Below are 14,133 nucleotides of genomic sequence, written 5' to 3'. Positions count from 1 at the left end.
AGAGAGAGAGAGCGAGAGAGGGAGAGAGAGAGAGGGAGAGAGAGAGAGAGAGAGAGAGAGCGAGAGAGGGAGAGCGAGAGAGGGAGAGAGAGAGCGAGAGAGAGAGAGAGAGAGAGAGAGAGAGAGAGAGCGAGAGAGGGAGAGAGAGAGAGAGAGAGAGCGAGAGAGAGAGAGCGAGAGAGGGAGAGCGAGAGAGGGAGAGAGAGAGCGAGAGAGAGAGAGCGAGAGAGGGAGAGCGAGAGAGAGAGAGAGAGAGAGAGAGAGAGCGAGAGAGAGAGGGAGAGCGAGAGAGCGGGAGCGAGAGCGAGAGAGAGAGGGGGGGGGCTCGTGCAACAGCGCACCTTTAACCCAACCCCAAACAATGGTGAGAGAGAGGCACCAAACCGGCGTTCCGGGTTCCGTCCAGTACTCCGAGCTGTGTTCAGCCTGCTGCCAGCTCCACCAGGTTCCGGGCTGAGCTTGGACCCGTTAGGCAGTCTGCCAGTCTTGTTGCCGGGACTTGCTCCAGTTTTGTTTGGTTTTGTCCTTCGGCATCGAACCGGCGGAAACACGCTGCCGCTTGACGGCGGCGGTCCCTCGCGGGCTGTAGAGCAGCAGGGTCGGCGCGCGCTGGTAAGTAAAGCGTAAATTAAACGTTGCTTAATTAATGAGGCCGCTGTTAAGAAGCGCGTCGACCTGCTATCGGTGACGTTAACGTGTAAATGAGCGGCGTTCATACGAACGCTTGGGAGCGTGTGTCCTCTGTCACCTCGCTGCCTCTGGGCCGGGCGGAGCCTGCACGCGGGCTTTGCGCTACAGCAAAACGGACCAACCCGTCCAGCTGGTTCCGGTTTCTGTGTCGGACACGGGTTCGCGTTTGTCGATAAGTTTGTCACACTAACCTAGAGCCAGGCTCCCTAACACGGGGGTCTCCCTAACACGGGGGTCTCGCTAACACGGGGGTCAACTGACCCGGAGCCAGGCTCCCTAACACGGGGGTCTCCCTAACACGGGGGTCAACTGACCCAGAGCCAGGCTCCCTAACACGGGGGTCTCCCTAACACGGGGGTCAGACTGACCTGAGTCAGTCTCCCTAACACGGGGGTCTCCCTAACACGGGGGTCTCCCTAACATGGGGGTCAGACTGACCTGAGTCAGTCTCCCTAACACAGGGGTCTCCCTAACACGGGGTTCAGACTGACCCGGAGTCAGTGTCACTAACACGGAGGTCAGACTGACTTGGAGTCAGTCTTACTAACACGGGGGGGGGGGGGGTTCTGAGAAAGTAGATCAGGTGCACCATGTGTCCTGTGCGATGACTCTGTTTTGCCCCAGGTTCACAGTATCACAGTATTTACATGATTATGTACTGTAACGTGCGTGGATAAGTAGACACGTTGGCCGCTGGCCGACGGGTCTGACCCTTTAGTCGAGCGGTCGGCGATGTCTCCCGCAGTGCGGGTGATACGGGTCCGCGTCCTGGCCGCGGCAGTTCCTGTGGTTGCCTCCCGAATTCGCTACAATATATATCATTATTAGCTGTTTATTTATATATGATGATTATTATTATTATCATCATCATATTATATATGATGGACAGCTGATGAGTGCTGAAACAGGCTTGTACTGCCTCATAAAGAATGTACTTGCCTCACTGGATTATGTTGCTCCTTATTTGTTGAGCACTTCCCCTACCGCTGAGGGTTCCAAACACAAATCTGTAGGGTTTAAAAAATAAATCTGTAGGGTTTAAAACATAAATCTGAAGAAGGCCCGAGCCGCTACGCGTGGGCATTTTTAGGTCCTTTTTGGATATGTCCAAGTTCCAATAAAGACCTTTTAATTACACGGAGTGCCTTGGTCAGAGAGATTTGTTCTCTTTTTCTCATCTGAAACTACTAACCTTGGACCAAAGGGCACCCAACAAAAATATATTACTTAACTACGGAGAGGACTGAGCACGCCACTGACTCCAAACACATAAATCTGTAGGGTTTAAAACATAAATCTGTAGGGTTCCAAACAGAAATATGTAGGGTTCCAAACAGAAATCTGTAGGGTTTAAAACATAAATCTGTAGGGTTCCAAACAGAAATCTGTAGGGTTCCAAACAGAAATCTGTAGGGTTTAAAACATAAATCTGTAGGGTTCCAAACAGAAATCTGTAGGGTTCCAAACAGAAATCTGTAGGGTTTAAAACATAAATCTGTAGGGTTCCAAACATAAATCTGTAGGGTTTAAAACATAAATCTGTAGGGTTTAAAACATAAATCTGTAGGGTTCCAAACATAAATCTGTAGGGTTTAGAAAATAAATCTGGAGGGTTCCAAACATAAATCTGTAGGGTTTAAAACATAAATCTGTAGGGTTCCAAACACAAATCTGTAGGGTTCCAAACAGAAGTCTGTAGGGTTCCAAACACAAATCTGTAGGGTTCCAAACATAAATCTGTAGGGTTCCAAACAGAAATCTGTAGGGTTCCAAACATAAATCTGTAGGGTTTAAGACATAAATCTGTAGGGTTTCAAACATAAATCTGTAGGGTTCCAAACACAAATCTGTAGGGTTCCAAACAGAAATCTGTAGGGTTCCAAACAGAAGTCTGTAGGGTTCCAAACACAAATCTGTAGGGTTCCAAACAGAAATCTGTAGGGTTCCAAACAGAAATCTGTAGGGTTTAAAACATAAATCTGTAGGGTTCCAAACATAAATCTGTAGGGTTCCAAACATAAATCTGTAGGGTTCCAAACATAAATCTGTAGGGTTTAAAACATAAATCTGTAGGGTTTAAAACATAAATCTGTAGGGTTCCAAACAGAAATCTGTAGGGTTTAAAACAGAAATCTGTAGGGTTCCAAACATAAATCTGTAGGGTTCCAAACACAAATCTGTAGGGTTCCAAACACAAATCTGTAGGGTTCCAAACATAAATCTGTAGGGTTTAAAACATAACTCTGTAGGGTTCCAAACAGAAATCTGTAGGGTTCCAAACAGAAATCTGTAGGGTTTAAAACATAAATCTGTAGTGTTCCAAACACAAATCTGTAGGGTTCCAAACACAAATCTGTAGGGTTCCAAACATAAATCTGTAGGGTTCCAAACATAAATCTGTAGGCTTCCAAACACAAATCTGTAGGGTTCCAAACATAAATCTGTAGGGTTCCAAACATAAATCTGTAGGGTTCCAAACACAAATCTGTAGGGTTCCAAACATAAATCTGTAGGGTTCCAAACCTGTGCAAACTAATTTTTTCCGAAGATTTGAGCAGAGTAAATGCCCAGACTGCCTTGTGCAGTCCGTTCACTCATTTATGACCAGCTGCTGATGTTGTGTTGGTATTTTTCCCAGGAGCCGCAGAGCTGACTGGTGTGGAAGTGTGGAATGCAACGGGACTGTCGTCTGGCTTTAACTCGGCCCACAGACGAGACGGGATGCTGAGACCACACATGTCTGATCTCTGACACACTACGATGCATTTCAGGCCAACATGTCTACAGTGAAACAAGTTATTCTGAGCAGCACAGACCAGGACGTGGGCAGCACCATAGACTGGAGTTACTTTGAGTGGCCAGAAAATGAAGTCATCACCACACGTGTGGCTGATGTGGAGACACAAACGGACTGGGCCCCCGCTGTGAGTAAGGAGACCCAGACGAGCAGCCCGGTCATAATGCACATAGATTTGTCACGGACACACTCCAAGCTTAAACACGCGTCCCTGGTGGATGCCGACAGCTTGGTCGCACCTTTGTTCCAGTTTGATCGGCAGGCCCCTGGTCGCATCTCCACATCTCCCACGTTGAGAAGAATGAGGAGCACTCGGCGTCCTCAAATGGATATCCGGGACTCTGTCAAGATGGAGAGCACACAAGAAGAGCCTGGCACATCATTCCCTATGAGTCCTTTATCCCCACTTCACCGGCACAAGTCTCCACTTGCCACTGAGTCCTTCTCCGAGGGAGAAGTCCACAATAATGGCTCCAGTTCATCCTCGTGCCTACGTAGGCCCAGATCACGTAGATCTAACACGTTTGACAATGGCATTGGTTGCATCAGACAAGATTCTCCGAGCACTCACCAGCGTGTTTGCAAAGAGTTCGAGTTTTCTGATGGTGAGAGTCAGGTGAGCAAGCTTCTGCTGGGTTTTATTTCTATGGTTTTTATTGAAGTTCATGTTCATGTAGGACAGGATTTTACTTGATTTGGTAGTTACTGCCCAAGCCCACCAACCACATGTTCCACATGCCATGTGTTCTAGCCCGGCCCATTAGGACCATCTACATGAAACAATCCATAGATTCCCATTCTTCCTCGGGTGCGGCCTCCTCTCCCTCGCTCTACCTTGCCTCCTGCGGGGATTGTCCACAATGCAAGCTTTTGACAGCAAATGAATCAGCAGTTACATGCACTGACAGCTCTGAGCAGCCCGCATCCTAAAGAGTCCTGGGAAGGGTCCTCCTCAGGCCCCTGTGCACTGCAGTCAGCATTCACCCAATGATGGAGGGGTCAGTGAGCAATGGAAAAAAGATAATGGGGAGGTCCATTCATCGCCTCCCGTTGTTCAGCCGTGCACCTCTCAGTAGAGCCGCGACGTTCCCCTCGCAGCGCAGGCTGTTGAATCCGGGCAACCACTTGAGTGCCTATTCGAACTCGAACGTGTGTGAAAGCGATGTTGTTGTCGCTGGCCGTAGGCCTGCACATCCCTTGATTTGAGGCGTAGTGCAAGTAATGTGGTGTAAGTGTTTGGTAGGAAATGACAACTTTTCAGTAAGAGTCTCTTATGCGAGGGGGGAGTCACGTTATATTAATGTGTCCTGTATTTGATGTCAGGGAGAAAGGCCCATCTTGCTCAGAGCTGTGTGGACGTCAGTCATCTCACCGACTCTGCTCTTTCTTGATGAACAGTAATGTTTTTAGTGTGTGGCGTGTTCCCATGAGATGATGTGTTTTTGTGTTGTGTTATTTTGCAGGAGGCGGAGCGTCACCATGACAGGTAGGTGTGCTTCAGTGTTTTGCATGGTGTCAGATGTGGTCCTGGCAGAGCTAAAAATACACCGGTTTGGCTTTCCATCACCGTGGCATGAGTGGGCATATTTGCATATCAGCAGTACAGTAAAATTTTGCCCGTCACTGGTAAGCCTGAAGCCCCACTATGACCCACGCTAGTTTTTGTCACCCCCCCTCCCCCTTTCCTTATGAGCCAGTCCTAATTTGGATAAAGCACATTGGCACCTCATTCTTACGCAGCCTCACTAATTTGTGAAGTAGTGTCGTTAACACAAAAACAAGGAAGTCGAAAATGTTAACATCTTAACGTGTCGCACGGAGCGGCCTCATCAGGTCATGATGCACGCTGAGTTTAGGGAGCCCCGTTGTGCGTTCTGTACCGTGTCTTTATTTGAGCACCAGCTCAGTGGGGCGAGTTATGACAGTCCCATGGTTATGTGGGCACAAACCTTCATTAAGGATGTTCCACACACCACTTGTAATGGGCTTGGGGGGCTCGTCCCCTCGCTGGATGATTAGGCAGCTATTGTTGGTGTAATTACACTGCGGCCCTGTGCCCCTTACATGGACCAGGCCTAGCAAGCCATTGGTGGGGCACAGCCTTGTTTCTGGGCGTCATTATTTCTCGTTTGGGGACAAAGCGCTCATGTTGACAGGCGCTGCATGGCAGAGGCGATGACACACAGAGCGTTCTCAGCAAGGTAACAAGACGCCATTGTTAGGATGCTGAAGAATGAGCTGCAGTAAAGCGTTGACCTGGTTAGAGGAGGTCCTCGGGCCTTTCTTATTTCTCCGGCAGTCACGTAATCTCCCCGTTGTCCAAGTGCTGCTTAATCTGCATCGCTCTTGACTCAGCAGTGCTTTCGGCTGTTTGCCTATACACTGACCAGGGGTTGTATCCCTTTACCAGCAGGAAATTATTAAAAAAAAACATGTTAAAGGGCGGCACGGTGGCCCAGTGGTTAGCGCTGTTGCCTCACAGCAAGAAGGTCCTGGGTTTGAACCCCAGGGTTTTCCAACGTTGGGGGTTGTCCCGGGTTGCCCTGTGTGGAGTTGACATGTTCTGCGGTGGGTTTCCTCCGGGTGCTCCGGTTTCCCCCACCATCAAAAAGACCTGCATGTTAGGGTTCATACTCCTGTCTGTGCGCCTGACTGAGCCATGGCAAGATGAACTGGAGTTGGTCCCCCGGTGCTGCCCGCTGCTAGCTACACAGCTAGGATGGGTTAAATGCAGGGAAAGAATTGCCCCACGGGGATTAATAACAGTTGTTAAAAAAAAAGAAAGAATGCGGTGCTAACAGCAACGGTACAGAACAGTTGCTGCATTCAGTGTCGCGAGTATAAATGTACAGTTCGCTACCTGGATTCCCCTGCGCTGTGGACTGACTTAGCATCCAGGTGTATACTTGGGCACACCAACATTATGTTTTGTTGATACACCCAAGTAAGTGCACCGTTTACATGAGTAAATGATTGCCCAGGCGGAGAATCGGCGATTGACTTGCATTGCCTGGATGATGTGTAATTTTCAGCTGCACCATAAACCTGCGAGGGAGTTACAGGAGGAACCATCTGTGACCTTTTGAAATAATGCATGATGCAATACAATGAGAAGAACTGCCGTTCTTCCATTTGCTTCTGCTTCTGTGGGATATATTGTTATTAACAAGTATATTTAGCCCTCGTCTTTAGACCATGCTTCCCCCATGTCCTGACAACCTTTCAACAGAGCGAAACTTTTTTTAGCTTATTTTGAAAAGCGTATGCTTGCATGGCCTCTCTCGTGTCGATAAGATTTTGTCGCCCCGCAGTAATAACACCTCTTCAGAGTTTGTGTTGGTATGACTTCAGCATTATTAGTGCAAGATGAACGACTTCGCAAAGACAAAACACTGAGCAAATCTGTTCAACCCCAAAACTCTCAAAACTTTAAAGGTGATAACATCAGCTGTTGACTCGGGTCAAAGGTCAGTAGTCAGTCAGTGTCAGTGCCGGGAGTTAACTTTACATTGAACAAAACCAGCCTTTCGGGTGCCCATTCCCTTATTTTTTGAGCACTTTGCATCAAAGACTTAATAGACGTTCGCTAATTAAGACAGTCGGAGCTGAGATGGTTCGAGTCATACGGTCGTCGTTCAAGTTTAACGTTTTATATATCTGTTTTGTGTATCCATGCCACATCCAGATATGCTGGCTGTGCACTCCCAGTGTCTTATTCAGTTCATCGTTGATGCATTTATAAGTGTCGTATTTTCTGCCAATTTGTTTGATGTAGATCAAAGAGGGTTGAATCAGTTCATCTGGATACAATGTTTATGTTTCATCACAACTGTTCAGTTGAGTGATGAAATGTATTTGTCAATAAACAATGTATCTGTCAATAAAGGTGTCCAGATGAACTGATTCAACCCTCTTTGATGTTCTTACCTGGATTATTGAGCATGCATCAGGATGTTTGGTGTCGGTGTATGCATTTAGCTTTGAGCAGCAGTCCCCCAGTAGAAACACGAGGAGATGAAGTCAAAACACTTGTCACCGTGTCTGTTGGAGGTTTGCCTGTGGCTAAAAGGCAGGCCTGTGTTTCTCCATCCTGGTCCTGGCCACATCTTTGTTGCTAACCCTGAAAAGAGACAAAGAGGATTATAGTCAGCACACACTGACGGATCACTCCCTACCAGACGAATAGAGTGATCCATTAACGTTGTTTATCTGCTTGTTAGCAGATTAGGCAGATACATAATAGTTATCCTCCACAGTTCTTTCTTTCCCACCAAAGTTAAACATCACTGATCACTTAAACAATGCAGATGGTATTTCAGCCATGCAAAAATGTCAAAAGGAATTCTGTTATTTCCGGCTTTAAGAGATGTTGAGAAGTATGAGCATACTGTCTTTCATTCACGCTAGATGTCATACTATTCATGTTCTAGCCCGCATATCTGCAAGATCTTCTACCATGCTCCTTTCTCTGCACTCTCACTCGGAGCGGCAAGCATGAATTATATTAGATAACAACCCAGCAGTCAAAAACGTCAAAATAGAGACTTTATTTTGCATATTCTCTTGTCCGGTCCTCTGTCCCCAGGCTACAGGAAAGGAGGCGTAGCTCCGTGGTAGTCAGCCTGCCTGGACTGGACGTGTCACCAGGGGACCTGTTTGTATCCAATGGAGCCGTCAACATGCTCAGTTGCTCTTTAGGTAAAACCAAGGTTGCGGACAGCCGCTGTTCCATCGCACCCATCGCTGTCTCATTAAAATGAGTGGCAAGTCCAATATGCGTCATCTGGAATGACAGTATGGCTCCAGATGCTGTAAATTCAGTCCCTACACCCACCCTGGTCCACAGTTTTATCCTAACACACTGTTTTGTTTGTGTTAGTTTTAATCCCATCATAATCCTCTTCAGCAATCCCTCCTGACTCGAGCTTTTGTCCATAATCACCGTGTTGTGCGTTTCATTTCAACAGACACCAAGAAACCAAAGTGGCCTTTTTTAAGGCGTAGCACGGTAGGTGGGTTTTTGGTTTGTTTGTAAACTGTTGTGTGTTGTAGGCTGCCACTAGTGTGTTTGTGGTTTGTTGAAGTGTGTAAAGAGAGGGCAGGCTGGCTGGACAGACATTGTTCTGTGACCCACTTCTCACAGTTGATTATTTGTCATTCTTTCTGTGCAGGTTTTGCAATTAGGCAAAGCTTGAAATGCCAAACTTTGGCCGAAGTTGGTTTAGTTTTTCACTACGCTCACCTTTCAGAGGGACAGCTGTTGGGGGGGCAGAAATCCAATACCCACCTTTTCACTTCCCCTAAACCCCCCATTGACCCTGCCCGAGTCCTTTTTCAGATTCAAGCTAATATCTCTGTTTCCCCACTGCTTAGACTAAAACAAAGACGCCAAATCACACAGATATTGAGAAATATCTTTCAGCGTCACAGATTCAAGACTGGAGGAACTCAGACTTGCAGAAGTACAAGGTGAGAAAACGGTAAAACAAAGGCCCTCGAGCACCCATTCTGACTGCCATGTACATTATACTGCATGCCAGTATAACGTACATGCAGTAACCTCTCATTACATTACATTACAGTCTCATTACATTACATGACAGGAACCTCTCATTACATTACATGACAGTAACATCTCACTACATGACATGACATTACAGTAACGTCTCATTACATTACATTACAGTCTCGTTACATTACATGACAGTAACATCTCACTACATGACATGACATGACATTACATTACAGTCTCATTACATTACATGACAGTAACCTCTCATTACATTACATTATATGACAGTAACATCTCACTACATGACATGACATTACATTACAGTCTCATTACATTACATGACAGTAACCTCTCATTACATTACATTACATGACAGTAACATCTCACTACATGACATGACATTACAGTAACGTCTCATTACATTACATTACACTCTCATTACATTACATAACAGTAACATCTCACTACATGACATGGCATTACAGTAACGTCTCATTACATGACATTACAGTAACGTCTCATTACATTACATTACAGTAACGTGTCATTACGTAACAGTAACGTCTCATTACATTACATTACAGTAACGTCTCATTACATTACAGTAACGTCTCATTACGTAACAGTAACATCTCATTACATTACATTACAGTAACCTCTCATTACATTACATTACAGTCTCATTACATTACATGACAGTAACCTCTCATTACATTACATTACATGACAGTAACATCTCACTACATGACATGACATTACAGTAACGTCTCATTACATTACATTACACTCTCATTACATTACATTACATGACAGTAACATCTCACTACATGACATGACATTACAGTAACGTCTCATTACATTACATTACACTCTCATTACATTACATTACAGTAACCTCTCATTACATTACATTACAGTCTCATTACATTACATTACAGTAACCTCTCATTACATTACATTACAGTCTCATTACATTACATGACAGTAACCTCTCATTACATTACATTACACTCTCATTACATTACATAACAGTAACATCTCACTACATGACATGACATTACATTACAGTCTCATTACATTACATTACAGTAACGTCTCATTACATTACATTACAGTAACGTGTCATTACGTAACAGTAACGTCTCATTACATTACATTACAGTAACGTCTCATTACATTACAGTAACGTCTCATTACGTAACAGTAACATCTCATTACATTACATTACAGTAACGTCTCATTACATTACAGTAACGTCTTATTATATTACAGTAACGTCTCATTACATTACAGTAACGTCTCATTACGTAACAGTAACATCTCATTACATTACATTACAGTAACCTCTCATTACATTACATTACAGTCTCATTACATTACATGACAGTAACCTCTCATTACATTACATTACACTCTCATTACATTACATAACAGTAACATCTCACTACATGACATGACATTACATTACAGTCTCATTACATTACATTACAGTAACGTCTCATTACATTACATTACAGTAACGTGTCATTACGTAACAGTAACGTCTCATTACATTACATTACAGTAACGTCTCATTACATTACAGTAACGTCTCATTACGTAACAGTAACATCTCATTACATTACATTACAGTAACGTCTCATTACATTACAGTAACGTCTTATTATATTACAGTAACGTCTCATTACATTACAGTAACGTCTTATTATATTACAGTAATGTCTCATTACATTACATTACAGTAACGTGTCATTACGTAGCGGTAACGTCTCATTACGTTACATTATAGTAACGTCTCATGTGAGCCGTCTACGTTTGGGCAGTAACGTATGATGGGGAAAAAAAACATGCGTCTGTTTTTGAATTTTTGCCAAATGGCAAAAATAATTGAAAAGTGACGGGGAGGTGTGTAAAGCGTTTGCAGGTTTGGCATGATGAAGACTTTTCAGCTTTAACTTCTCGGGCCAACCACTGACATTATTTTGGGTTTTTATTATTTATTTATTTAGAGTTTGGGTGCCTAAAAAAGCACTATATAAGTATAATGATTGTTAATAATAACAATAATGATATAATCATATTCTTATAGAGTGTTTGAGGATATTCTGGTATGATCTTTGCATCTCTACCAAGGAAAATGATCTACGTATATCAGACAAATACATTTTCAGAAGTAACCTAGTCTTGCTGCAAAGAGAATATCCTCTGTGTTTGTCATTTTAATTGTTGATCTTCTCATCCCAGGACTGCTCTGTGGTGGAGTTTCTGGGGGACCGGTCCTCACACCTGAACCCGGGCTCTGACCCCAAGCACTACAAGAGACAGGAGGCTATCTGGGAACTCTTCAGCAGCGAGTGTGTTTACTTCCTGGATCAGATCATGGTTCTCAAAGAGGTGACTCTTTGTTAAGCCTCATAACACACACACACACACACACTTAGGCCAACTCAGCTCCAACCTAACACCTGCTGCTTTGTGTTGTCCACCCTGCAGAAACGGTACTTTTAAAAGACATTTTAATGTTCTGGTCCGTTACAAGAGCAGATTTGAAATGTAACACAAAGAATGACAAAGACCTCCTTTCTCTTTCTGCCTTTTGTGTGGCACTCAGGTGTTTCTGACCACACTCAGTAACCTGCAGACGAGGAACTGCTTGTGTGACGTGGAGTCCTGGAGGCTGTTTGCTAACCTTGGCGAGCTCTGCATGGTGAGGCTTCGTTTCAATGCATATTTAAACGCATATTTAAACGCATATTTAAACGCATATTTAAACACGTACTTAAACATGTGTGACGACAGGACAGCACGTCGGCCTACGTGGCTTGTAAACTCATATGGCATTATAATCATGTGTGTGCACATTAGTTGCAAAGACACAAATGGGGAATGTGCTGGATCCTGGAAAAAGGGTCATTTGTTGGTCTTTGATTGTGTAGCGCCGGCATAGGGCGGCCGGTGCTATTCTGCTGGGGGGAGTATTTCAGCCATCGAGTGTGGCAGTTTTCAGACTAGCCGGTGAGCATAATGAACTAGCAGGGAGAATAGAAAGCCAGAAGTTTCTGGGGGATCCTGAGGACCGAAGCTGAGAACCGGTGCTGGGTGATAACAGATGTGTGATGTGTACCAGTAATGGCATAAACCGTATTTGTATACTAGTTGTTTTTTGTGGCGTAAGGGAGGGCTGTAGTAATGATGTGCATGTCCTCCCTCACTGACATGATTCAGCAGACCAGAAGGCACAAGGCGACAGTTTGGCAATACTACCACAATGATAAAATGCTAGGATCATTATGACAGTATTACTACTAGTCTGTACCACCGACATGGAGTAACTAGGCTGCAGCCTCACATGTAGCATGGTTTCTGTCGCCTCTACACTCATCATGGAGTAACTTGGCTGCAGCTTCACATGTAGCATGGTTTCTGTCGCCTCTACACTCATCATGGAGTAACTAGGCTGCAGCTTCACATGTAGCATGGTTTCTGTCGCCTCTACACTCATCATGGAGTAACTAGGCTGCAGCTTCACATGTAGCAGGGTTTCTGTCGCCTCTACACTCATCTTGGAGTAACTTGGCTGCAGCTTCACATGTAGCAGGGTTTCTGTCGCCTCTACACTCATCATGGAGTAACTTGGCTGCAGCTTCACATGTAGTATGGTTTCTGTCGCCTCTACACTCATCATTGAGTAACTAGGCTGCAGCTTCACATGTAGCAGGGTTTCTGTCGCCTCTACACTCATCATGGAGTAACTAGGCTGCAGCCTCACATGTAGCAGGGTTTCTGTCGCCTCTACACTCATCATGGAGTAACTAGGCTACAGCTTCACATGTAGCATGGTTTCTGTCGCCTCTACACTCATCATGGAGTAACTAGGCTGCAGCTTCACATGTAGCAGGGTTTCTGTCGCCTCTACACTCATCATGGAGTAACTAGGCTACAGCTTCACATGTAGCATGGTTTCTGTCGCCTCTACACTCATCATGGAGTAACTAGGCTGCAGCTTCACATGTAGCAGGGTTTCTGTCGCCTCTACACTCATCATGGAGTAACTAGGCTGCAGCTTCACATGCAGCAGGGTTTCTGTCGCCTCTACACTCATCATGGAGTAACTAGGCTACAGCTTCACATGTAGCAGGGTTTCTGTCGCCTCTACACTCATCATGGAGTAACTAGGCTGCAGCCTCACATGTAGCATGGTTTCTGTCGCCTCTACACTCATCATGGAGTAACTAGGCTGCAGCTTCACATGTAGCAGGGTTTCTGTCGCCTCTACACTCATCATGGAGTAACTAGGCTACAGCTTCACATGTAGCAGGGTTTCTGTCGCCTCTACACTCATCATGGAGTAACTAGGCTGCAGCTTCACATGCAGCAGGGTTTCTGTCGCCTCTACACTCATCATGGAGTAACTAGGCTGCAGCCTCACATGTAGCATGGTTTCTGTCGCCTCTACACTCATCATGGAGTAACTAGGCTGCAGCTTCACATACAGCAGGGTTTCTGTCGCCTCTACACTCATCATGGAGTAACTAGGCTGCAGCTTCACATGTAGTATGGTTTCTGTTGCTGCTACACTCATCATGGAGTAACTAGGCTACAGCTTCACATGTAGTATGGTTTCTGTCGCCTCTACACTCATCATGGAGTAACTAGGCTGCAGCTTCACATGTAGCATGGTTTCTGTCGCCTCTACACTCATCATGGAGTAACTAGGCTGCAGCTTCACATGTAGCATGGTTTCTGTCGCCTCTACACTCATCATGGAGTAACTAGGCTGCAGCTTCACATGTAGCAGGGTTTCTGTTGCTGCTACACTCATCATGGAGTAACTAGGCTACAGCTTCACATGTAGCATGGTTTCTGTCGCCTCTACACTCATCATGGAGTAACTAGGCTGCAGCTTCACATGTAGCAGGGTTTCTGTTGCTGCTACACTCATCATGGAGTAACTTGGCTGCAGCTTCACATGTAGCATGGTTTCTGTCGCCTCTACACTCATCATGGAGTAACTTGGCTGCAGCTTCACATGTAGCATGGTTTCTGTCGCCTCTACACTCATCATGGAGTAACTAGGCTGCAGCTTCACATGTAGCATGGTTTCTGTCGCCTCTACACTCATCATGGAGTAACT

At 45.1% G+C, this 14,133-nt stretch overlaps 1 protein-coding gene across 2 annotated transcripts in view; it reads left to right on the top strand.

The window, feature by feature from the left end:
- Positions 1-327: 327 nt before the first annotated feature.
- plekhg7 (pleckstrin homology domain containing, family G (with RhoGef domain) member 7) overlaps positions 328-14,133 on the top strand; it is a 31,141-nt gene continuing 17,335 nt past the window's right edge. For both annotated transcript variants that reach the window (XM_056282170.1, XM_056282169.1), the window contains exons 1-8: positions 328-612; positions 3,329-4,103; positions 4,951-4,973; positions 8,073-8,185; positions 8,455-8,495; positions 8,861-8,956; positions 11,244-11,393; positions 11,611-11,706. In XM_056282170.1, coding sequence (XP_056138145.1) covers positions 3,468-4,103; positions 4,951-4,973; positions 8,073-8,185; positions 8,455-8,495; positions 8,861-8,956; positions 11,244-11,393; positions 11,611-11,706 — 1,155 coding nt within the window. In that variant the 5' untranslated portion in view covers positions 328-612; positions 3,329-3,467. The remainder of the gene's footprint in view (positions 613-3,328; positions 4,104-4,950; positions 4,974-8,072; positions 8,186-8,454; positions 8,496-8,860; positions 8,957-11,243; positions 11,394-11,610; positions 11,707-14,133) is intronic.

The sequence above is a fragment of the Lampris incognitus genome, chromosome 6 (genome assembly GCF_029633865.1).
Source record: "Lampris incognitus isolate fLamInc1 chromosome 6, fLamInc1.hap2, whole genome shotgun sequence".
NCBI lineage: Eukaryota > Metazoa > Chordata > Actinopteri > Lampriformes > Lampridae > Lampris > Lampris incognitus.
Note: the sequence above shows the minus strand (reverse complement) of the source record. Positions and strands in the feature narration are given on the sequence as shown.